The sequence below is a fragment of the Microcebus murinus genome, chromosome 5 (genome assembly GCF_040939455.1).
Source record: "Microcebus murinus isolate Inina chromosome 5, M.murinus_Inina_mat1.0, whole genome shotgun sequence".
NCBI lineage: Eukaryota > Metazoa > Chordata > Mammalia > Primates > Cheirogaleidae > Microcebus > Microcebus murinus.
In genome coordinates this window covers 20,760,439-20,787,975 of record NC_134108.1, presented here as the reverse complement: position 1 = coordinate 20,787,975, position 27,537 = coordinate 20,760,439, and the positions used below count along the sequence as shown (strand labels likewise).

Below are 27,537 nucleotides of genomic sequence, written 5' to 3'. Positions count from 1 at the left end.
TAATATATATAGAAAAAATTAGCCGGGCATGGTGGCTCATGCCTGTAGTCCCAGCTACTTGGGAGGCTGAGACAGAAGGATCGCTTGAGCCCAGGAGTTTGAGGTTGTTGTGAGCTAGGCTGACGCCACGGCACTCACTCTAGCCTAGGCAACAAAGCGAGACTCTGTCTCAAAAAAAAAAAAAAAAAGAAAAAAAAAGAATATATAATGTCTTATCAGTTCACCTATAGCACCTGTATTAATGAAAATAACTCAGGATATGTGTTTGCTTTGCAGTTCCTAGAGAGCAAATCCAATTATTTAGGTCATGCATAATTCTCAGGTTCTTTTGGGTAGATATTGGGGCCACAGACAGTTGAACATAGGTGAGAATTAGTTTACTCCCTTACAACCTTACAACAGAAGTTCCAGCTTTCTGTCCTCTTTTGGTGCTACTACAGAACCACACATAAAAGATTTACCTGAAGCGAGTGCAACAAAAGCTGGTCAGCTGGTTAACTCACTTGAACTAAGAGCCTTCCAAACCAGGAGTTAAGGATTTTAGTTTGAGCCATTTTTAAGGGTGAAGAACTTGCCAGATTGATATATTCTAGTTCATATGAATATTACTAAAATGTTTTAGCTGGTCCAATATCTTTAAAACTACTAATTTAATTTATGAAAGTCCATTTCTGATATTCATTATGCGAATTAGAAAAATATTTGGTGCTGATTAGAGATAAAAGTTAGTTGAAGTGCTTAAGCCTTGGAGTATGGCCTTTGATCAAATGCTAACCACTCTGGAGTGGTTATACATTCCCAGTTAGGATAACTGACTGCCCCTCAGGTATAGATCAGGATGTGCACATTTGTATCATATTGTCTATGCTGAAATGTATCAAATTACAGGCCACTTGACACCACATATATTTTTATGCTGTGGTGTTACAATTTAGAAATTTCAGTACCCTCTTCTTTCTTCCTTTTCTAATTAAGTTATTAGGTTTTAGATTATATAAGTTTTATTATCTCTCCTTCTATCAGAAAGGGAGATCTTTCTAAACATGGATAGATAAATAGATGTCTGCCAGACTATCTACCCTTCTTTCATTCTTCCTTTTAAAACTTTTATATTTTTAAAAAGCATTTTGTGTTCATTGAAGAAAATATGGAAAATATAGAGAAGCAAACAGGAGGAAAAAAAATCACCTGTTATCCCACCATTCAGTAATCATTATTAAAACCCATCTATTTTTCTGTATCTAGTTCTATTTAAAAAAAAAAAAAAATCCCTTGAGCCCTGGAGTTTAAAACTGCAGTGAGCTATAATCTTGCTGCTGCACTGTAGCCTGGGGGCAAGAGCAAGACCCCATCTCTGGGGGGGAAAAAAAACTTCTGAGATCTTATATTATCACCTAACAGTATAATGGATATTTCCTTGAGTCATTAACTATTTAACAATATGGGTGTTTTGGTTTTGAGACAGGGTCTCACTTTGTCACCCAGGCTTGGGTGCAGTGGCATCATAGCTCACTGCAGCCTCAAACTCCTGGGCTCAAACAATCCTGCTGGGAGTACAGGCACATGCCATCACCCCTGGCTAATTTTTCTATTTTTTGTAGAGATGGAGTCTCACTCTTGCTCAGGCAGGTCTCCAATTCCTGGCCTCAAGCAGTCCTTGGCCGCCTCGGCCTCCCAAAGTGCTAGAATTATAGGTGTGAGCCACCACACCTGCCCAGCAATGTGGTTTTTAATAGTTGCATAAGATTCCAATGTATGGGTAGAACATAACCTATTCAAACAATTTCCTATTGCTGGACATTTAGAATATCTCAAGTTCACTATAAAAAGGCACTGCCAGACTTTTTAGACTTAATTCCTTTCTGCTTCTTCAGACCTAGTCCTTTTGTATCCATCATTTTCTCTATCATTAGCTATTAAAATGTTAATCTAATACTTTTTTTAAGTTAGTTTTACATAATTCTTTAATTTAGGTTTTCATAATTTGAGATTTTTAGCTTTTCACTAATACAAACCTTATAAAGCAGGTTAAAATACTGTTGGAGTTTTTAGTATACTAATTAATAGCTTATTTTTAAAAATGATTTTAGGAGTATATATCCTGGGGAAATATGGACAGAAGAAAATCAGAGAAATACAAGAAAGGGAGGCTGCAGAATATATTGCTCAAGCACGACGACAGTACCATTTTGAAAGTAACCAAAGGACTTGCAATATGACAGGTAAGACAAACAGAAATATTTATACATGTATAAAGTTGTTTGATGGTTTATGTTAATTTGCGTACCTCCACGACCCAATTTAGGGGAAAAGACAAAGAAAGAATGATAAATCTAGCAGATACTTGTATTATTGAACTGAAATATGTCATTTTAATGTACATTTTAAAAATCAAGGCCGGGCGCTGTGGCTCACGCCTGTAATCCTAGCTCTTGGGAGGCCGAGGCGGGCGGATTGCTCAAGGTCAGGAGTTCAAAACCAGCCTGAGCAAGAGCGAGACCCCATCTCTACTATAAATAGAAAGAAATTAATTGGCCAACTGATATATATATAAAAAATTAGCCGGGCATGGTGGCGCATTCCTGTAGTCCCAGCTACTCGGGAGGCTGAGGCAGAAGGATCACTCAAGCCCAGGAGTTTGAGGTTGCTGTGAGCTAGGCTGACGCCACGGCACTCACTCTAGCCTGGACAACAAAGCGAGACTCTGTCTCAAAAAAAAAAAAAAAAAAAAAAAAAAAAAAAAAAAAAAAAAAATCAATGTAAAGCAATATTAGCACTTATTCAATTTATTTATTCATTCAGCAAATACTTGTGGTACCCAGTACTGGTGAAGCAAGAAGTAAACAATAAAAAAAAAAATTCCTGACTTTTGGATTTTATATTCTAGTGAAAGGAAAAGTGATGGCTTCCATAAGCAAATAAAGCCATGTGAGGAGTGGGGGTGCTCCTTAAGACAGGGCAATTAGGAGAATAAAGTTTCTCTGAGGTGACATCTGAAGAGAAACCAAATGATACACTGGAGGGCAAAATGCCTCCATTGGTGGGGACAACATTGGGACATTCAAGAAACAGCAAAAAGGCCATGTAACTTGAGTGAAATGAGCAATGGCAGAGTGATAGGTAACAAGGCTGCAGAAGTGGGCCTGATCCCATTGGCCTATAAGTTGGAATAAAGAGTTATAAGTTTATTAAATTTTCAGAAGGCAACTATAGACCTGTAAGCCTCACAATACTATACACTGAGTCAGTGTTGATTAATGTCAATAATTTAATCTTCAGAGCTAGAAACAGCATTACGAGAATGCCATAACAAAATCTATCTGCCCATATTGGAAGGGAACAAGGTATTATGTTCTAACTGGCATATTTCTTGAAGAATTAGTTCTGAAATCGGTGTCAACCAGTTTTTCTTTTTTATTGTTCAAAGTTTACTCATTTCTCTAATATTTCTGTCAAGAACAATTGATTTAGGGAAGAATTTATAAAGGTAGGTTCTTGTTCAATTTTAAAAGTAGAATTTTTTTCAGAGTTAAAAGGACTTACTAGTTCACTTCCCTCATTTTACTTAAGGCTCACATCAAGAGGTTAAAGACACATCTAAAGTTACAGCTGGAGTATGATTTTTAATATTTGAAGTAGTAATACTCAGAAAAATACCTTCATTCTTCAAAGAAAATAGTAATCCTAAATACTGCATATCATGACAACTGTGATAAGGCACAGTGAGTAAGCGCTCAAGCTCTGAGGTGAGGCAGATCTGATCCAGTTCCTAGTTTGCCTTGTATTATCTGCGTGTCTTTGGACCAATCTAAGTTCTCTCGCCTATAAAATGAACATCATAAAACCAATTTCATAAATGTTTTGTGAGGCTGAGATGAGTTAACATATATAAGGTGCTTGGAATATAATAAATACTCAATAAATGATAACTTTTTTAAGATCACATAATTCTTTAAATTGACATTCAGGATTCAATGTAGTGGTGCTGCCTGAAACATTTTAATGAATTCTTTGAGAACAGTCTGTTTTTGGTTGTTACTCAGTTTTTCAGAAATAGTATAAGGCAGCTGCTGGGGTCCTGTAATACATCTCACTTTGACATGAACCTTTGTGTCAGTCTGGGCACCCCAGGAAGTAGATGGGCTTATGTGTGCAAGAGACCTATTAGGAGAAATGTCGGTGAAGAATAAAGAGAAGGAGAGGCCTTTCTACCACAATGCAGTTCTGACACTTGTGAAAGAAAGAGAGAAGGAAGGAAGGAAGGAAGATTAGGTAAGAAGAGTCTGAGACTACAGAACATTCCAAGAGAGTTGTGGCAGGCCAATGGGGAGTCTGCAAGCCCAGGTTTCTGGTAGAGGAGAATAGAGGAATGGGCCTGCTTCCACCCAAGCACTGTCCTTGGCTGGAAGCAGTGCAGCCATGGTAATGGATCCAGAGGGGTGGCATCTAGGGCTGTCAGTTAACTATGTTCCTCCCAGAAGACGATGTGGGTCACACATTTCCTTGGTGATCACAATCCTTAGATGAACAAATAGCTGACTATAGGCTATTAAAAATAAAATAGGGTGATCACTAGGAGCCAAAGTATAGGTTCACTGAAAAACTTTCCAAATGAGCTTTCTGGTATGCATTGATAATGGGGTTACAAATAATATGATTAAATTTCTATCCTTTTGGATAAGATGTAGTGGATATGATAGAAAAAAATCAGTACTTTTGGGTAAATATAACTAGTTTTTCTACCCAAGAAGTTTTCTCTTTTAGAAGGTGATGTTTGTGATCTTTTGATATTTTTCATTTTGTTATCATTACTTACTTAGTGTTAGAAACTCATTTTAAATTTACGTGTGTGCATTCTTATTCCATGTGTAGAGCCAGAGATAAATTAACTCCTAAAAATTTTATGCAATCTTTTTTCTATAGAGTACTATGTCTCATTTCATCTTCGCATTATTCCTCGGATTAACAGACAAACAGTTCCCATTGACAAAACCAAAACTAAAATTCAGCAGCTCTTAATTCCTAGCCCAGTGCACTTTTTTGTAGGTTATAATAAATGCTTATTGCTTTGTAGTATTTAATAAATAACTTTTCTAAAATTAGAAACAAAATATGAAGCAAAAAGTATAGTGAAGTTAAAAATGTTTTTCATTTTCATCATATCAGAAGCAAACATTTCTTGTCAAAACTTGGAGAGTACAGAAAGGAAGAAGAAAAAGGATTATTCATAATCCAAAGATGACCACTGTTAATATTTGGGAATAATTCTTTTCATTTATTTGTATATAAAGTTTTATATTATTTCTATTAATAATTTGACCTTGACCTTCCCTTCCAACTCTTATTAGTTGCTAGCCCTAGCTATAGCCTAAAACAGTGTGCATTTCTTGGTGAGGGCAGTCATCATTTGTGACCTTTTTTATTTTCTGTTTTATTACAGTGCTGTCCATGCTTCCAACACTGAGAGAGGCCTTAATGCAGCAACTTAATTCTGAGAGCCTCACAGCTCTGCTAAAAAACAGGTAAATGCAAGTTATAGCATTTTTTTGTTTATGTACCACACTTAAAGTTTATAGAATGTAGATCTTTTATCACTTTGAAATTATTCAGAAATTTAATTATTGAGTGCTTGTGAAATGTGTTCCTGAACCAGATGCTTTGAAGCTAACAAAGTTATATTAAATATTGTGCTTCTTAAAGAGTTTGTAGTGTAATAAATAAAGCATATGAGCATACATTTTAAATAAGGCATATAGAACTTATATTTTAAGTTAATAAAAAAATGAAATGCAGGCTGGTCGAGGTGGCTCACGCCTGTAATCCTAGCACTCTGGGAAACCGAGGCGGGAGGATTGTTCGAGGTCAGGAGTTCAAAACCAGCCTGCGCAAGAGCAAGACCCTGTCTGTACTATAAATAGAAAGAAATTAATTGGCCAACTAATATATATAGAAAAAAAAAATTAGCCAGGCATGGTGGCTCATGCCTGTAGTCCCAGCTACTTGGGAGGCTGAGGCAGCAGGATTGCTTGAGCTCAGGAGTCCGAGGTTGCTGTGAGCTAGGCTGACGCCATGGCACTCACTTTAGCCTGGGCAAAAAAGTGAGACTCTGTCTCAAAAAAAAAAAAAACTGAAATGCAAAAATGACATAAGCATACAACACTAATAATTTACATTACTATGAAAGTTTACTGTTTCCAAAGCACTTTCACGTATAACCCTTATATATGGAGTACGGTATGTGTTGGAGTGTTGTAGTTTGGTATGATGCTGTGTTAGTTTTAGAAGACTTCCACAAGGAAATGGCTTCTTAATGAACAAGGTAGGGGGGCATAGCTTCATTAAATAAATTGTAATCATTGTAGTCTTACTCAAATAATCAATTACCTTGTAATCACCTGTCCAGTAGCCAGGAGAAAGGGGGTATTTCCTGACTGTCTCACTATGCCAGGCCTGGTTCTAGGTGCCTTCCATATATGCAGACATTTGATTACACAATATTCCTGAGAGGCAGATAATTATCTCTATTTTGCAATAGGAATTTATTGCTCCAACAGATTAAATAGCAAGCTGAAATATTTCTTTGAAATGTTTTCTGTATTCAGAGAATACTTACCAAACAACAATGAATTTGTGTATTTGGAATTTTTTTTCATCTGATTATAAGTATAATGCTAGTGGTAAGAGTTTTTGCCTTAAATTTCACCATTCTTAGAGGTAGACAGATTTTCCTTCCTTTTTTACAAATATAAGATTTAGTTTATAAATTAGTTAATATAATTATATGAAGAAAAAAACACAAGCAGATTGCTTTTGGTCAAGTAAATACTTGTTTACCACCTAAATGTATATAAGTTGCGACTAAAAATAAATAGATTTTAGTTGCCATAAGCTTTAATCTAATGAGACGGCAAGACAAATAAGTGAATAGCATTTTCATAAAAGCAGCATACTAATGGACATAATAATCATAGTGGCATTCTTCCTTCTTGGCAAATCTCTGTTTCCTGTAAGGCCCTACGTTCCATTTGCTTTGGAGGACTCAAGATAATTTAGATAAGTTCCCTTTCCCTTTAAGGACTTGTCATCCAAAGGAGAAAATATACTAAATAAATTATCATAATTCAACATATATTATATTTAATGCTATGGTAAAAAGTAAAAGCAAAATGTGGGGAGAAAATTTGGGAGTATAGAAAAGAAAAATATAATCAATTTTGATGGATACTCCTGGGCAGCTTTAAAGAAAAGTAGTGATTCCCTTTTCTTACTCAATACATAGGAGAATTTCTTAAATTCTGGAGAATTTAAGATAGGCCACAGTTCTCATTCACTATTTCTTCTCTAAATAGCTCAGTGTTAATTTTTTCTTGACTTTCTTTTTTTTTTTTTCTGAGGCAGAGCTTACTCTGTTGCCCCTGCTAGAGTGCTGTGGCATCAGCCTAACTCATAGCAACCTCAAACTCCTGGGCTTAAGCAATCCTACTGCCTCAGCTTCCCAAGTAGCTGGGACTACAGGCATGCGCCACCATGCCTGGCTAATTTTTCTATATAGTTTTAGTTGTCCAGCTAATTTATTTCCATTTTTTTAGTAGAGATGGGGTCGTTCTTACGCAGGCTGGTCTTGAACTCTTGACCTTGAGCAATCCTCCCACCTTGGCCTCCCAGAGTAACTTGGTTTTCTTTTGATTTAAAATTATTATTTGCAATTTGGTGGTGGTGGGGCTATCCACTTGAAAAATATTTAGATAAAGAAGGGCTTGAGGCTTTACAAAGTGTGATTACATACGGCTACCGATCTTATGACTGCTTTTATATTAGTTTTATATGAAACTCTGGTCTATATGAGCTTGTCAAACAAGGTGGTTTTCTCTTTAAACTAATTGTGAAAATAACTAATCAGAAATAAATGAATGATTTGATAATCTCCTTTCATCAGTTTCATAGTAGCAAATAAACAGCCATCCCTGTTTTCAATACTTGGCATTCTAATGGAAGACTGATAACGGCAATGAAGTTTTAAAGGCAAAAAATCTTAAACACCCTCTGTAAGACAGGTGGAACACTTTGAAAGGATTAGTTTAATTCTTAAGCAGATATTTTAGTGACATTAAAGAGTCTGGCTATATTTAACTTGGAATTGATTTTCATTGGACTGATCATTTGCATAGAAATTACTTTTCCTGGTTCTTCTACATAGATTTGGAATCTTTTACATAGATGTTAGAATGTTTAAAAAAGATAATGTCAATATTTTTAAATCTGCTTTTAAAGTCTAACAATGGTGAGTGTCAACACTAAAAAATGTCTTGGGTAACCATGAGTCTGTCTTCTCCCACCAGAACCACCTCAAATAAAATATAGTTTCAGCAAACATAGCTTCACCTGAAATACCCTAATTTGTCCTTCCACAGATTGCTGCTACTAAGCACTTTTATATATTGAAATTTTTGGAGTCACTGTTGTGTTTTTTTCTTGCTTCATTTAGAATTTTTATAAGAATACTTTGAAATTTTTCTGAGGGTACATTCAAAAGAAGATGTGATTTACTTGTGTTAAATATATCACTCTTTAATTGTGGTTGATTCCCAATTTAATAAAAATAAATATGTCATCCCCCCCATGAGTCTTGAACATCAGATTAGATTAGATTGAGGTTGCAGTGATGCCCTGCAGGATTTCCTCCACACATCTGAACCTGCGTCATCTAAGAAAGGGAAGCCTGAAGCTCTAGAGTCTGCTCATTGGCAAAGAAAGATGATATCCCATAATTGCAATAGTAATTCAATTTCTTCTGAAAATGCAAATTTATGTCTGAATATAATAATAAATAATCTGGGCTTATATTTTGTATATCTATGGTTTTTTATTTCTTTTTTCAGTAATTTATTTTTTATTGTATTTAACAAAAGTATTAGTCTGTGACAGATTGGAAAGATAAAAGACAAAAAGAAAAATCTGTCCTTCCACATAGTTGGTTTTGAAAGCACTAAACTACATCTACATAGTACATCCACATAATAGTGTACTGTACCTCAGTTAAAAGAAAAAAATGACTACTAATATAATTTGGGTGTTTGTCCCCTCCAAATCTCATGTTGAAATTTGACCCCCAGTGTTGGAGGTGGGGCCTAAAGGGAACTATTTGGGTCATGGGGCCAATCCTTCATAGCCATAGTAAGGAGTGAGTTCTCAGTCTATTTGTTCACAAGAGAGCTAGTTTAAAAGAGTCTTGCACCTCTCCTCTGTCTCTTGTTCCCTCTCTTACCATGTGACACACCTGTTTCCTCTTCATCTTCTGCCATAAATAAAAGCTCCTGGGAGCCCTCACCAGAACCAGATGCCAACACCATGCTTCTTGTATAGCCAGCAGAACCATGAGTCAGATAAACCATGAGTCAGATAAACCTCTTTTGTTTAGAAATTAGCCAGCCTCAGGTATTCCTATATAGCAACACAAAACAGACTAACACAACTACTATCTGTATGCAAGCATACAATAACCACCTCCTGCCTCCACCCGAGTTTTTATCCATGTTTCACTTTTGAGGTTTCAATGACTTGCAGACAACCTCAGTCTGAAAATATTAAATAGAAAATTATAAAAATAAGCAATTCGTAAGTTTTCTATTGTGTACCATTCTGAGTAGCATGATGAAGTCTCACATCATCCTGCTTTGTCCAGCCAGGGATGTAAATCATCATCCCTTTGTCCAGCGGATCCATGCTATAGATGCTACCCACCTGTCAGTCACTTAGTAGCCATCTGGGTTAGCAGATCGACTGTCAAGGTATCATAAGCACAGTAGTTTTGTTCAAGGAACCCTTATTTTACTTAATAATGGCCCCAAAGTGCAAGAGTAGTGATGCTATATTATAGTATTATAGTTATAATTGTGTTATTTTTTATGAATTATTGTTAATTTCTTACTGTGACTAATTTATAAATTAAACTTTATCATGGATATATATGTATAGGAAGAAATATAGTATACATAGGGTTCAGTACTATCTGAGGTTTTAGGCATCTACTCAGGGGTCTTGGAACATATCCCCCAAGGATAAGAGGGAACTACTATACTACTATGGAATGATCTACCCAGGATATATTTCTATATTTAACAAAAAGGTAAAGAAACATGTATATAATATGCTTCCCTTTAGCTAAGGGGGCAGATATGAAAATATACACACACACACACACACACACACATTTGCTTATATAAAGCAAAACAACACAAAGTTAAAGCATTTTTTTAAATAGTCACCTGTGAAGAAAGAAGAGAATAAAGGGGAATAAGAACAGACTTCCTTGAATATACTGCATTGTATAAATTCAACTTTGGAGATCATATAAATATTTTACAAATTATATCACTGTATTTATGTTTAGAAAGCGGTATCCAGAAACTGATAGTACAATAAATCGAATTAACCTAAATATGATTCTAGTTGATGGTATAATCACAAAGGTAGAAACCATGCCAAATTACTTTAAAACAGAAATTTGGCTATATATCTTTAATAGGATATATACTTTTTGCACACATGGAATCGAAAAAACATAAACCTTAAACTTTTTTCAATATTGCTATTGTTATTCTGAAACTTGTGAATGGAGGGAGGGATGAAGCAAATTAGTAATTAAGTTGGCTTCACTAATTTTTAGTGTAGGCAAAAAGAAATACAGATATAAGATCACTGAGGTTAAGTTAAAAATCCTGTGATTTTCAGTTAGAAGTATTAGTATGAATTCATGATATATTTTATCTTTTTTAATATATGCACATATAAATAAATATACACATTTATTAGCTTAGCCCACTGAAAAGTCTTAGAAATAATGACCTGTCCAGTAGCAATGAACATCCTTAATCTAAGATTTTGGTCTCTAACTACCATTTCCCACTACAAGAAATCAGGACTCTCAGAGAAATGGTTGATTTCAAGTCTACAGCAGGAATTGAACAAGATGAACCAAGAACAACTTTTCATGTCAGAAAGTTTGAAAGCTACCAAATACTAATAAAGGATTATATAAATCAGAATGATTCAGGAGCCAACTTGAATAGTCTTCCAGTGGTCAAAGATGGGCAACTTGAACATCACTGGGGATAAGAACTATAGTGCTTTGAAACATATGAGCTATAATGTATAAATTCATGTGTTTATAATACTAGTAATAAAACAAAAAACACCTCCTATTTACCTTTGAAGGACTACAGGATGTACTTTATTATTTGTAAAACAGTAAATTCAGGAAAGAAATTAATATTTTTCCTGTTTTTTCTATATAATTTTATAATAAATGTATGCACAATGCTCAAGAAGTAAAAGACCAGAAGAATATATACCAGAGAAAGTGGTTGTTATCATTATTTACTGGAATTATAATTGTTTCTTTATTCTATTTTGTGAGCTTTGTTTTCTGCAGTTATCCTATTTTGTTTTTAATTTTAAAAAATTAAATATCAATCTATGAAGTTCAGAGATTTCTGTTAGATTATCTAGATTCATATTTTCATATTTTCTGACTTTTTCTTTAGGCCTACAAACAAGCTAGAAATATGGGAAGATCTGAAGATAATAAGTAAGCCTGCATATTCTGTGTAACAGCACATTCTTAAAATATTTACAAAGGGAAATTTTTGTATTCTATCATATAGATGACTCTTCTTTACCTGGTTCATAGAATTTTGTTAGAATTAAATAAAATAATACTCATAAGACAAGTAGATCAGTGGTCATAGAAAGTGCTCAATAAATGTTACTGATAGTGGTCATTCCATTATTCTTATTGTTATGACAGTGATAGATGAAACTATCCTAGATTACATATGCCTTTATTAAGTACTGATATCTCTAATATTATACTTTAAAGTAAGTTTTTACTCTGATATTGTATGCAAACTTTTATTGTTGATAAAAATTTTAAACAAAGAGCTGCTCTGTGGCCTATCTACTTATGTCTCAGAACTTCATACTGCCAATTATTTTTGTTTTTCCATCCATTCAGCTAATCCTTGTTAACAGAATGATACTTAAGCCTTGCCTATTTGAAAACAAATTAAACCTCTCTAATACCCTGTATTTACTTCCAGCTATTGTACTTTCTCACACTACTTATGAGCAAAGACTTCTACATTCCCTTTCTTATCTTCTTCACTCCTACTCACTCTTTGATGCGCTACAGCCTGGCTTCCACTCCCATGTCTCCACCCAAGCAGATCTCTCAAGCATCAGGAATAATTTCAAATGTTTGCAAATCCACTGGATATTTTCCTCCAGCTAGACCTCTCAGCAGCAGTTACCATACTCTGTCCTAGGCTCGTGTGAAACCTAGTCTCCAGGCTTTCTTCCATCTTTCTGTACCTTCCTCCAGTCCTTACACAGGCTCATCCTCCTTGACCTGCTATTGAAAGCTATAGTTCTTCCATGCTCAGCCCTCTTCTCTTACTTGAAACTGGCTCCCTTGTAAACTAAGAGTTCTGAGGCTGCAATTCTTTGTGTTTCCTGGTCCTTCCTTGTTTTCCTTTCTAAGTTAGTAATACCTCTTTCACTTAATATATTTTTATTGGTTATTGCTCCAATTAAGAGGTAATTCCTAATTTACATTAAACAACTTATAAGGAGAGACTAGTTATTAAATACTTTGAATATTTTTATACTTGAAACAGCTACAAATATGTTTTTGAAAGTCAGCTTATTTAAAAATAACCATAGGGATGGTTCATGATTTTACACTTGTGTCTTTTAATAACAGTAGCAAATGGTGTTTTTTTCCTCTCTGAAGGTTTCACAAGAAGTATTGTGGCAGTGTACAGTACTTGTATGCTGGTTATTCTTTTGCGTGTCCAGTTAAACATAATTGGTGGATATATTTATTTGGATAATGCAGCAGTTGGCAAAAATGGCACTGTAAGTTCAATAAACTTAAATAGATACTGTCCTTTCTTTCAAGAGGTTCAGAGATGATTATTTATCCTGATAATAATTTCTATGAAATAAAAATCTTTATTTTTCATATGATTATGAACTTTTAGTAATATAATTTTTTTATTTTTAAACTATACTTTTTGATATGTTAAAGAATATAATTTTTCCTATCATTTCAGATTCTGAAAATTTCAGCTCAAGTTATGCTAAGAGCATTATGTATTTACTAATTTAAAACTTGGATAATTTAACCTTATTTCTGTTTTTTGCAGACAATTCTTGCTCCCCCAGATGTCCAACAGCAATATTTATCAAGTATTCAGCACCTTCTTGGAGATGGTAAGATTCTTATTTGTGACCTGTATACTAATTTTAATTCATTTATTTGTACTATTAAGGAATTTAAAAAGTGAGCAAAGCTTTTAAATTTGTTTTTTCTTTACTAGGCCTGACGGAATTGATCACTGTTATTAAACAAGCTGTGCAGAAAATTTTAGGAAGGTAAAATGTTTTTCTTTGACTTTTATGCCTTCCTGATGCTGATGAATAAAAGAAAAATTAGAATTGTTCTAGTGAAGCTGCTGACTTGACAAATGGTGGTTTGTGATCTCTTTGTAATCTAATCAGACACCTCCCTGGAGTGTTGCATTATAGAATCTATTTGCTTCATCAGTATCGGTCTTAATACTGAGGGGAAAGTTTTAATATTTTTGTTGTTTATTGATTGATTTCTAAACAAATCAGAAATATCTGGGTCATGGGATAAAAGACCTACTTTAAAATGTGTCTCTGAGGCTTTTTCCTCCCACTTATACTAGTAATGTCGATAATTACAACAGGAATTTTCTTGTGAAATCTGCAGAAAGATTTTTCTTAGCTCTGTAATTATGGCCCTTAACTGCTGGCTGATTTCTTAATCCATTCCAGGCCAGCCAGCAGTTTCAGGTTTGACCAAATGAAACAAGATTTCAGATAGGAGGCTATTAAGAAAAGAGTGTGTGTAGGATGTGTTGTATAGTTTCAATTTATCCCAATTCCCTTTTTTCTATTTCTAGTGTTTCTCTTAAACATTCTTTGTCCCTTTTGGACTTGGAGCAAAAACTAAAAGAAATCAGAAATCTCGTTGAGCAGCATAAATCTTCTTCTTGGATTAATAAAGATGGATCCAAATCTTTATTATGCCATTATATGATGCCAGATGAAGAAACTCCATTAGCAGTTCAGGTGCTTAATTCATAACCATTTAACCAAATCAGTTATTCTATATATTTTTTAAAAATGTTATTCTCTCTTGAAGTTTTGATTTCTAAGTCTCTTGAAAGGTAAGCAATTGAAAGATGCATATGTTATTAATTTAAATAAAAACCCATTAACTCAGAAAACAAACTGAAAATAAGGCTGATTTCTAGTTAGAAACACTTATAATTTTACATACTCAGCACATTGTTATTGAGAATTGGCTATGTGACAGGGGACACTATGATGTATGTTGGGTATATGAAATGAATAAGACATGTTCATTATACTTGGAGAACCCAAGAGACAAATTCAGTTAACGTGGCTAGAGCACATTTTATATCAGGTCAAGTAGAATGTAGAGCTGAAGGTCAGGGCTAAATTGTAAAGAGCTTTCTATGCCAAGATTAGAAGTCTGAATTTTAATTTGTAGACAAAGAAAGGTGAATTTTAACCAGGCTAGTAACACAATCACATTTGCTTTTTAAAATAGATTAATGATGGCAATATAAAAATGGAAGGAAAGGAAAAAAGGAAGTTGTAGTCATCCAGTTGAGAAACAAGACCTAATGTCACATTATCAACTACATATGCTACACACTGGTGTTTCCTGAGCAGTTGTTATATAATTTATTCATTGATTAAGAATAATAAAAATGCTAAAGATTACAGGTTATATAGTTCATTTTTAAATTAGTTCATTTTAAATTAGGCCTCTATGATATACCTCAGCATGGATGCCCTGTTAGAATAGAATGTTGTATTTTCTTTGCCTGCAGGTTTTCTCCTCCCCTAAAGACTCTAAAGATAAATCTGGCTGGGTGCTGAGAGATGCTATATTCATGAATAGGAAAAAGGAAAAGGAAAAAGTTGCATCCTGTTTAAGGAAACCCTGTGACTTGAAGGATAGGGGCCAAACTGAACAAACAGATGAAACAGAATTAATGAAAGAAACATGAGAAAACCTACTTGCAAAATAGAATCTCAAGGAGATGTAATAAGAGTATTAAAAAGACTTTCTGAAACTATAAAAAAATTTCCAAATTTTAAAATTCAACAGCAGAACTAAAAAAGAAGACAGTTCAAAGAAACAGGTGAAAAGAGAGATGATCCACCAAATCTTACTGAGCTTAATTAAAACCTGAAACTTCAAATTGAAAGAATAGACAGAGCCTCAGACTAGATTGATGAAAAAAGATACACATATATCCTGATAAAATTTCTTAATGATAAAATAAAAATAAAATAAAATGCAGACCTCTGCATACTCAAACCCTAGTTTTCTTTGTCTATATATACTAGAAATCTATCAAGAAAGGCAGATAAAGAGCTTAAAAAGTATAATTTTACTTTGACTCATGTTTTTAAAACTATTTACCTGTACACATAAACCTTTACAGGTTTTCTTGAACTTAACATTTTTTGATTGTTGATAGAACATAGACTTTTAGATTTCCTGAACTCTTGAGTTTATGAATGTGATTAGTTTCATCATGACCCTGTGCTAATGTCCGAAACCATGAAGTATGGCATTTTAACTTTATAGGCCTGTGGACTTTCTCCTCGAGACATCACCACTATTAAACTTCTCAATGAAACTAGAGACATGTTGGAAAGGTATGTACACTGCATGTAAATGGAAAAATGTGTTTGTATTTTGAATGTACTTGAGACCATTTTTTAGTTTTTCTTGAACAACACATTGAACATAATATTGTGTTAAAATTAAATTTTGAATCTGTTCCTCTGTCTTTAGGTAGGATTTCCTACCTAAACTGGAAAGAAGCAGGGATTTTTTTCAAGATACCCATACCTTGCCAAACCTCTTCCCTAGCCTACAAATTCTGATATACTGGTTGAGGAGCCGGAAAGCACTTAGAATTTAATAAGCTTTCCAGGGTAATTCTGGCATACCCCATGTATACTAGTAGATATTTAACAGCTAGCTCTGGGAAAAAGAAAAAAGAAAAAAATACAACTACCAGAAACTGAAGTCATAACTGCAGCAGACCTCAGGCTACCAACTTGAAGTCACTGAACACCGTGTTGGGGAGTTGGGAAAAGTTGCTCTTTTGAGACAGCATTAGCTGTCCTAACCTCAGCTAACCTCAGTATAGACAGCTAACCTCAAGTATTGTAGGCACATACCTGCACATGCTCGTGTGTACACACACACACACACACACACACACACACACACACACACACAGGCTCCATCTTAAGGACTACTTGCTCTCAGCCTTTTAGGACAGACTATAAAGTTCCTAAAATCTTCCAGTGATAAAAATTTCACATCTTCCCTAAAGTATTACTATTTTAAATTACCCAAAAGAGAGCCAGGGTGTTAAAAATCAAAAAAACACCAGACTATGCATTAGAAGACCATATAACGTAGGTTTAAGGTTTGCTTTTCTACTTATGAGCCGCTCTGGCTGAGCCACTTAAACTCTTTGAGTTCATTTTATCATTGTAAAATACGAGGAGTAATACCTGTCCTCACCACTTTATTTTTATCTTAAGTGATAGAAATATCAGAGTCTTTTAAATTAAAACCATTCTATCCCTCCTTGGGATAACTTAAGCCTATTTTCTCTAGTACTGTTTTCTGAGGAAATGATATCCCCTCCTTATAATAATTTTTCATGATGAACTGTTAGGTTAACTCAGCTACTAAATCTATCTTAATTCATCAAGTTCTAGTCCTTTGGCTTTCTACAGTAGCAATCTCTACCTTTTTTCTTATTCATATTTATACTAAATCATTCAGTGACACTCTAGAAAAGGTCATCAGTGATTTTTTGCCAGATCTAGTGAATCCGTAATGTTCGTCTTAACTTCATCTTCATGTTCATCTTAACTTCTCAGATATTTGACACTGTTGATAAGCCTTTCTTGAAATTCTTTTCTCATATGGTTTCCATGACAATGTGATCTCCTAATTTTTCTCCCAACTCTTGGATCATTTCTTATTAGGTTCTTCTATTTCTGTTTTTCCTTTAAACATTAGTATTTCCCAGGTATTCTTTTCTTCATCTGCAACTGCCCTAGGCAATTTTATATATTCCTATTACTTTAACTACTATCTGTATGCTAATGGTTCCCAGACTTACAACCCTAGTCCTCTACTCTAGCAGCTGGACTGGATTGATATTTCTACATGGCTGAAGATAGAACTAATTTGTTCATTTATGTCATTTATCCTGTTGAATTATTTATTCATCAAATATTTATTTACTGTCTATAATATCTTAGGTACTGTTCTAGATGCTAGGTCTTCAGCCCTCCTGGAACTTACATTTTAGTGGGAGAGAAAAACAATAAACTAATAAATTTAATATAATGTCAAGTATCTGTAACCTCATTGATAAAACACAAAGCAGGTTAAGGGGCTAGAAAGTAACTGGGGATGCTGTTTTTGATAGGTTGGTCAGAAAAAGTCTCTCTGAAGAGATGTCATTTGAGCAGAAACATGAATCTACTGTGGATATGAGCCTTAAAATCCTGGAGAATACAGTTCAAGGCAGAAGAACAGGTGCAGAGATCCTAATGCTTGGCTTGTCCAAGGAACAGCAAGGAGCCCAGTGTTGGCTAGAGCACAATAAACTAGAAGAGTAATAGGAAAACTAGGTTGTGAAGATTGGAAGATAGGCAGGGACTCTAGAGTATGTTGAACCATGATGAGAACTTTATCTGTTTTTTTGATTCTTAGATTTATAGGAAGCCATTGGAGAGTTTTAAGCAGGGTGATGTCATCGCCTGTGTTTATAAAAAATATCTCTCATTGCTGTATGGTAAATTGAAGATAAAGAGATAAGAATGGAACGAGGGAGCCAGTTTCAAGAACTAAAGTGGTCTAATAGAGAGATGGTCGCAGCCTGGACTGGGTGGTAGCAGTGGCGGCAGTAACAAGCAGTTAAATAATGGATTTATTTTGAAGGTTGAGCCAACAGTACTTGCTGATTTACTTCATGCGAGTTATGAAAGAGGAGGCAAGAACAACTCCTAGGTATTGATGCTGAGCATTTGAGGAAATTGGAATTGCCATTTTGTCATGTTAATATTTTGTCAATGTTAAGCTTGAGAGGTTCATGAGAGATCCAAGTGGAAAGTCTATTGCCAATTCAGTATGCAAATCTAGAATGCAAGAGTTAGTTTATGGATATAATTTTGGAAGTCATCACCTTATATATGGTATTTAAAACATAGAGGTAGGATGAGGTCGAGGCAAAGAGACGGCTGAGTCATTGAGCACTCCAACATCCAAAGTTTAGGAATGGACGAAAGGCCAGCAAAGGAAACTGAGCAGCAGGAATTGCCCATGAAATAGAAGAAGCACCAAAAGAGAGGTGTTCTGGAAGACAATTGAAGAAAATGTTTCAAGAAGACTGATTAATTGGATCTAAATGCTCCTGAAAGGTCAAATGATATAAGGACTGAAAAATGACATATCAGATGTGTCAAGATGGAGTTGTTGGGTGATCTTATTGAGAAGTTTCAGAGGAGCAGTGGAGATAACCTGATTCAGAAGAATTAGAGTTGAGGAAGTAGAGACAGTGAGGATAGACAACTGTTTCAAAAGTTTTACTTTGAAAGGTACTGAGAGATGGGCTAGTATTTGAAGGGTAATGTGGAATCCAGGAGATTTTGACTTTGTTTTTTTGGTTTTGTTTTTTATTTCAGAGTATTAAGAGGGGTACAAACATTTTGGTTACATGAATTGCTTTTGTGCCATTTGAGTCAAAGTTATAAGTGTGCCAATCACCAAGATAGCATGCATTGTGCCCATTAGGTGTGAATTTACCCATCCCCTCCCCGCTCCCACCTGCTTGGTAGGCATTTTGTTCCAAGAGCTGAGCATACATTGGTGAACTACACAGACAAAAGTTACTGATCTCGTGGAGTTTAGTAAAAAGATGTGTTTAAAAAACCTTAAGAAACAAAGTCAAATTCTCAAGAGGATTGAAATTAGCATTTTTGAGTGCATAGGCTATAAGCACTGTTTTGTACTGCTTTACATGTCTTAATTCATTTAACTCTTACAGTAACCCTATGAGGTAGGGGCTCTGATAATCTTTTCTTCAGTTTCCATTTCTTCAATTTCTATACCCTTAATTATTTTGAGTTTCCTTTGTGAGCTCTACCATATTCCCTTTATTTTATTTTTTCTTTTTTAATAAAAATTATTATTTAATCTTTATTTAACTTTTTTTCTTAATCATACAGGGTGTGATTGAATCTCACTATATTCCCTTTAAAAGAGAACAAAGTTAAACTTAAATTCACCATGTGACCTAGCAATTCCACTCCTAGGTGTCCGGCCAAAAGAAATGAAAACCTATGCCTACACAAAAACTTATTAAGCAATTTCATAATAGCATTATTCACAATAGCCAAAAAATGGGAACAATCCAGATGTATATCAGCTGATAAGTGGATAAATAAAATGTGATATATTCATACAGTGGACTCCTATTTAGCAACAAAAAGGAACAAACCATTGATATATTCTACAGCATAGATTAAACCCTAGAAGCATTATGCTAAGTGAAAGAAGCCAGACACAAAAGACCATATATTGTATGACTCTGAAATGTCCAGAAAACTGAACAGACAGAAAGTAGGTTAGTGGTTATCTGGGGTTAGGGGTAGGATGGGATTGGCTACAAATGGGCATAATAGGTGATGAAAACTTTCCAAAATTGGACTGTAGCAATTGTGGCACAACTACATAAATTTACTAAAAATCATTGAGTTGTACATTTAAAATGGGTAAATTTTATGGCTTCTAATTCCTACCTCAATAAAGCTGTTAAAGTGCTTTTAAAAGGAGAGAACTAAGGAGAAAAGGTAGACAGACAGGTAGGTAGGTAGGTATACAGACAGATACACACATACACATGCACACACTGACTGATCAAGAAACCTGAACATAATTAGGCATTTTCTAGCTTTCATAGCCCCCTTGTATATTATTCTTTATATCAAAGAGTTCTTGTAAGGTATAATGAAAGAAGCTTGAACTTTAAGATCAAAAAGGTATAGGTTCATGTTCAAGCTCCCCTATTACTAACCACATAACTTTAGGGAAGTTTCTTCATTCCTCAAAAATCTAGTTCTTCATCTGTAAGTGATAATAATATTTTCTATCTCATGAGGATGCCATGATAGAAAATGTAAAACAAACCTATGTAACTATAAGAGGATTTAAGAGTTTCCTCAAAAGAAGTAATACTAGTATTGATAATTTTAAAACTATATTATATAAAGTGTTGGCTAATATAAGAAAATCTAACAAATTGTGTTAATATTCTCACTGTCTTGTGCTAAATAAGCTCATTTTTAGTGTTTTATATTTAAAAATTGACTCCCTGATATATTTATAGTATTTCAAGCTATAAAAACTACATAATGACTAGAAATGTTGGTAGCTTTCAAAGGTAACCACATAATTATTGAATTATTTCTTTTTCTATTGAGAATCTAAAAAGTAATTTATACTTCTTATTTTATATAGTCCAGATTTTAGTACAGTTTTGAATACCTGTTTAAACCGAGGTTTTAGTAGACTTCTAGACAATATGGCTGAGTTCTTTCGACCAACTGAACAGGACCTTCAACATGGTAACTCCATGAATAGGTAAGATGACACATAAACATGTTATACTAATGAATGCTCCAAAAAAATAGTGCTTTATATGTGTTATTTGTTGCAGGTAACAAAGAAACCTTAGAGAATAAATTTGAGTGCCTCATTTCAAAACAAGTTTAACTCTGTTAAACCAATAACTTCTTAATTAGCAGAAGCTCCTTCTGGTTTCAATATTAAAAATTGCATTTTTTTCCAAAAATGTTGCCACTGTATTGAAGTACTTAAGTTGTGAAACTACCCTTCTATTAGCCAAATTTCAATTATTGTTTTTTTAACTCTTTAGAATACAAGCTAACAATGTATTTAAATTTTAATGTGTTCTTTAATGTTGTTCCATTTCTGCAAGCCGTTATTGGTCTACATAATTTAATAACCAAGCACTCTTATTGTAGATTCCCATTTGATCAATTATCTTCTTATAGTTCTATAAATACTTGTATGTATTCATTTTCAGTCCATATTGTAGGATTGTGAATATTCAGTTAGTGCAATTGTTAGTGATTTTTTTTTGGGGGGGGGGAGTCCTGCACTATCACCTGAGCTAGCTCACTGCAACCTCAAACTCCTGGGCTCAAGTGATTCTCCTGCCTTGGCCTCCCAGCGTGCTAGTATTATAGGCATGAGTCACTGCTCCTGGCATCTTAGTGATTTTAATCATAACTGTTACTAAATCATAGACTTATGTTGCCTTAACTTTGTCGTCTTCATATGAGCACCTTTGGTCTCATGGTGTACTTTAAGGAACTCTGTTATGTAGTTTTTTATATCAAACTCAGAAAATAATGGGTTCTAAATCAATATTGACTGATTATAAACTCATCCATTAAAATTTGGGGAAATAGTAACTGATGTGCAATATGTCTGTGTAATACCCAATTTAATTCTTAAACACAGGGCAGGATATCATTTGTCCAATTCTCTGGGACCCTTCTGTGTTGTATAGAAAAGAATAATTTGCCATTAACATCACGCATTTGCAATACTTAGAGCCATACATTTTATTTTCTGAAGCAATTTAAATATTACCCTAATGTCTTTTAATTCTTTTAAGTTATACAAAAATAAATTTCAGCTCAAGACCCTCCAATATATTGTCTAAATCAAGGTGCTCCAATTAATAAAATTTCACCGTAATGTGTATATAGCAAGGTATTAGATATTTCTCAAATGATGATAAAGAATTGTAATAGTTGTTTTAACATGAGCAAATGCTTGATCTGATACACTGAAGAATTATAAAATTACTCTACAGCCACATCAGCCATTGATAGTCTTTCTTTTCTTAACTCATTATCTGCACTTTCATATACAAACCTACTTATGCTACCTTGAATTGGAGTCTTATTCCTCCGTTACATTTTAAGCCTCTTCTCAAAGTAAGAGACTATCTTATGCCCTCTTCTATCTCTTTACACATATGAGGCACTCAGTAGTTACTTCCTAAGTTTTTACATTTCATTTCAATAACCAGTTTCATGCTCGGTAATTCAACACCAGTAACATTTCCATCATGCCTATTGTCATTCCTATTCTTTACCATGTTGTAGAAGTTCTAGCCATCCTAGTAAGTTAAGGAAAGAGAGGCAAGATTTTTAATTACTGGCAAAGACATAAAACATAATTATTTATGATTATAATTAATAATCCAGACCCTTGAAGAGATCTGGATTGATTTCTTGCCTTGACTGAAAAATGATAAAAACTAATAAAGGCTTAAATTATACAGATATATATTTATATATGTGCTATATATATTACATATGTATATGATATATGTGTATATGTTTATAATGAATATTTAAAAATCAAAACCTGTCTTATCACCAATAGTAACCCAATAGAAAATATAATGGATAAACATAGGACCTAAAAGGAGAACTATGAGACTTAAGGTATAAATATAGATTTAAGAGTACTAAATAAAATATTAGCAAATGAAATCCAGAAATATATAGCAACAATAACAGCAGCCAGTATTTTTTCCATGTGCTAGTTTTATAATAGATATTTTTCAGAATATATCTCTTTGAGTTCTTAAAATAACCCTAGGATATGAGTACTAGTATTTTCTTCATTTTGAGGTAAGGAGACTAAGACACAGAAAAATGAAATAACTTTAGGTCAAACCACTGGGAATCAGTCAAACCAGATATTCAACAACTTATGTCAAATATCAGAGCCCAGAATTTTTAATTATTCTCCAACACTGTGATTAATTAAGGTTTAAGAATGCAAGGAGAGTTAAAACTTGGAAAGCTATTATGGTAGCATTAATAACATTAATAAGTTAATAGGACAAAAACATCATCTTCCATATTGCTGAAAAGGCATTCAGTAAAATTTAACATTATTATTATTGATAAAACCTCTTACTAGAAATAAAAATGCTTTTCTATATAGTAAAAGATTATTTGAAATCAAATGTACTTAATAGTAAAACACTAGAATGGTTTTCATTAAATTCATAAACAATATAAAGAAGTTCAGTTGACATATTTATTCAGTATCATTCTGTTATTCTAGCCACTGTAATAAGGCTAGGAAAAGACCAATTTTGAGAACCAAATTCAGGAAAGCCATTGATTGTTTTTTTATATATTCATCTTGAAAACAGACAACTTACTGAGTGTCTTTACTATTCTAACAAACTCTTAGTTGACTCTTGATTTTCTAAGTTAAATTTATGCTGTCTTTAAAAATGATATCAGTTTGGGAAAGAGGAAAAAATTAATGTTATGTGAAGGTGACAGATTTTATACTTAGAAACCCAAGCAAATCAACTAAAAATTATAAAATTAGCCTCCTAAAATTAATCTATAAGTGTAATTAAACTAAAATCAAAATCTTATTAGAGATTGAAGGATGGTTGCTTTATTAATCTTAAACCTGACAAATGATAATAAAGGTGATCTAGAGGAAAAATGGGCTAAGAATATTCAAGAAATTATTGAAAAAGAAGAATTTGAATATGCTTTCCTTAGAGACTGTATAAGGTATAATTATTAAAATAATGTTACTCATAAAAGAATGGGTAAATCAGTGTAATAGAATATAAAATCCAGAAACAGGCCCCAAAACATATAGGATATTAGAATATGATGATGGGGAAAAGATATTTAGTAAATGTCGATAAGACAAATAGTCATTTTACAGTGACTAATTATAAAGGAATAGTAAAGTTAGAGCCCTTCCGTACCATACATATAGCAAAAAATAAAATCCAAGAGGTTTAAACATTAAATGTATTAAATAAAACAAATGAACTGATAGAAAACAGGTGAATCTTTACCTAGTCTCAAGATGGAAAAGGTCTTCTAAGAATGAAAGTAAAAAACTTTATATAAAGAAAAAGATAGATTTGACTGTACAAAATGTAAAACTTATAGATCAAACAAGCCTTATAAGTTTTATAATCAATATTATATGCAAACGATATGTTGAGGGAAATGTTTGCAATATATGTGTTATACATAGTAGAGTTTAACGGCATTATATACAGAACTTGTATACGTCAATTAAGGAAAGAAACACCTAAAGAAAGAAATTTTTTTCTTAGAAGGAAAATTTGTGTAATAGACACAAACAGATAATTTCCCGAAGAGCAGATACACATGGCCACTTTGCTCATCTGACACTCATTGAACACCTGCTCTGTATCAGGCACTGTACTAGGTTTCTTTCTGTCTTTATGGATCTTACGCAACTCTAGTTGAGGAAATAGTAAACATAATTTAACAAATTATGATAAGTGTTATAAAGGAAAAAAACATTGGATATATAAAAAAAGAACTTGCACAAACGTGGAAAGTTGGACAGTTTTCCCTGAGGAAATAATTTGAACTGAGAACTAAAAGATGGGAAGCTGTTAAATATGGCCTTGGACTACAGTGGGGCAGTTGAGGTTCTGGGCAGGAGCCAAGGGGGAAAGACTTTGAAGACAGGAAGACAACAGGACATTTGGGGACCTGGAAAGAGGCAGGTATGGTGGCTGAACAGATAGAACTAGGAAAAGAGTGCTATGAGAAGAAGCGGGAGAATATAGCATGTGCAGATTATGGTTGTCACCCTGAGAACACTAGGGAGCCACTGGAGAGTTTTGAGCAGGAGAATGACATGATGGGATTTATATTATAGAGTCATTTTGAATTCTTTGAAAAGAAGGAATTAGGGAAGCATTGTTTGGGGCAGGACATAAGAGTGAATGAATAAGCATTTTTATTAATCAATATAACACATATGTATTGGGCACCCACTGTGCACCAGGCCCTTTACTATATGCTGAGAAAATACAATGAATAAGATAGACATGGTACCCAGCCTCATGGAGCTTGCATGATAGTTAGGGAGAGAGACAGCAAATAAGTAAACAAAATCATGACAGATTTTGAAAACTGCTGTACAGGTACCATGAAAGAGAATAATGGCTGATTTTCTCAGGAATATATAAATTTCCCCATTTCCTTTTTTCTTTTTAAATATTGCCTCAAATCTAAGCATAGCACACTGGTGGTTGCACACCATACCTTCAGACATTTTCATAATATTTTAAAGGAGATATTTCTAGTGTAGCCACAGATTGAAATGTGTAAGATGTAATATTTAATATAATAATAGTCTACAACCCATATGCCAAAATTAGTCTTGTCATTTAAGTCATTATATCACATACAGTCATATATACATTTATTCATGCAAAAAATATTTCTTGAGCTCTTACAAACTAGAAAGTCATTACCATAGTCCAGACAAGAGATAATGCTTAATTGGAGTAGCACTGTGGTGTCATTAGCCTCTCTTTCATATGCAGGTGTCCCTCACTGTGCTCTGCAGTCCTATGTCATCTTTCTCAGCCATAAGGGCTGAGCATTCACACTGCAGAGGAAATAGTGAGTAAGGCTGATCTCATTTCACTGAATTTTAAGCTTCACCTTTATACCAGGGTGAGGAAAAAGTTTATAACTGCTGCATTTAAACTTTAACTTTACCTTTCTCACTTCTGAGAAGTCTCTTGATCAGTAGGCTCTTTGTTTTGAGAGAGAAGTGGGAAATACAACCAAGTGTAAAACATCATCAATCTTAATGATGCAGTGATTTTATGTACTACATTTTAATGAAAATGTATATAATTGGTAATAAAAGCAGATGGTTTCAACCTAGTAAAAACCATTGATTTTAATGTTTAGTAAAGTTTCTTAGGGTGATGGGATGTATGTTAAATGTATATACTAGGACTAGGTTTGTCAATGGGGAGAAGTAAACACTTTTAAGAAATATTTAGGATATCTGATTGGATAGAGGCAGAAGAGGGAAGTGCCAAGGATAATGCCCAGGCTTCCTGCTGATACAGCCTAATAGATAACGCTGTAGTTCACCAGAGTAAGGGGGGAAACATTCAACATTGATAGTAATTAAGAGAAGTACAGATTTAACCTATAAGATACTGTTTTCACCTGTCAGACATACAAAGATAAAAGAAAAAATGTTTGATGTAGAAAGAAGGCATGGTAGAGCAGACAGTCTGCTGAGGAAGCAGGGGTATTCCATGTTTATACAAAAAGTTATTTATAGTAAGAAAAATTAGGCCAGATACAGTGGCTCATACCTGTAATTCCAGCACTTTGGAAGACCCAGGTGGGAGAATCAATCGCTTGAGTCCAGGAGTTTGAGACCAGCCTGGCAATATAGTGAAACCCCAACCAAAAAAAAAAAAAAAATTTAGCCAGGCATGGTGGCGTACACCTGTAGTCTACTTGGGAGGCTAAGGCAGGAGGATCATTTGAGGCTGCAGTGAGCTATGATCATGCCACTGCACTCCAGCCTGGGTGACAGAATGAGACCCTGTCTCAAAAAAAAAAAAAAAAAAAAATTAAAAAAGAAAAACTTTAGGCCAAAACTGAAATACCCAAATCTAAGGAGCTGATGATGCAAATTGTCACTGCTAGAGGATGGATTACTATATAATTAATTAAAAATAATCAGCTAAAAACTTAAGAACTTTTAAATTAAAATATGGAAAAATGTTCATAATGATAACGCAAAACAGTGTGCTTGGGAGGTTCGAGTTTTATGTTAAAAAACACACAAAAGCAAAGATATGTATAAAAATTACCAGAAGAAATTAATCATGTGTCAACTATAGTTGTCGTTTCTAGGTGATAAAATTGTTTGTTTTTTTTCTATTTAATAGATTCCCATAAGCCTTTAATGACTGTGTATTACTTTTATAATTAAGATGTTAAATTCTTATGAGGTAATTTCAGAAAATGATTATTACTATGATGATTTTTCAGTCTCTCCAGTGTCAGCCTGCCTTTAGCTAAGATAATTCCGATAGTAAATGGACAGATACATTCGGTTTGCAGTGAAACACCTAGTCATTTTGTTCAGGTAAGGAGAAAACTTGGGGGTATTACTAAAAACAAATTGTATTCTTAGTATGATCATGTTTATCTAACATAAAATTACATTCTCTGCTGTGATATTTGTTCAAAAAAACACAGAACTCTTGCAATTATATGTAGAATGTGGTAAAATACCCCATGTGAGTAATAATGTATGATAGCAAATTTATAAGTTGGGAGTACCTTTCTCCATGGTATAGTCCAACACTTGTAGGACTGCATTTTAGTCCAGGTATGTTGTAGTGATCAGCTGAATTTATATACCATTAATATTTTGCAGTAAGCTGTGCTAGTAAGAAGATTGAGCCTTGAGACAGA

General features: G+C 33.9%; 1 protein-coding gene across 1 annotated transcript in view; it reads left to right on the top strand.

Annotated features, from left to right (window-relative positions):
- The window catches only part of PEX3 (peroxisomal biogenesis factor 3), a 39,123-nt gene that overhangs the window by 6,431 nt on the left and 5,155 nt on the right, over positions 1–27,537 (top strand). Inside the window, exons 2-11 of the mRNA XM_012768517.3 lie at positions 2,091–2,222; positions 5,441–5,522; positions 11,544–11,587; positions 12,791–12,915; positions 13,206–13,272; positions 13,380–13,434; positions 13,989–14,157; positions 15,716–15,786; positions 20,684–20,806; positions 27,109–27,205. Of these exons, the coding sequence (XP_012623971.1) occupies positions 2,091–2,222; positions 5,441–5,522; positions 11,544–11,587; positions 12,791–12,915; positions 13,206–13,272; positions 13,380–13,434; positions 13,989–14,157; positions 15,716–15,786; positions 20,684–20,806; positions 27,109–27,205 (965 nt within the window). The remainder of the gene's footprint in view (positions 1–2,090; positions 2,223–5,440; positions 5,523–11,543; positions 11,588–12,790; positions 12,916–13,205; positions 13,273–13,379; positions 13,435–13,988; positions 14,158–15,715; positions 15,787–20,683; positions 20,807–27,108; positions 27,206–27,537) is intronic.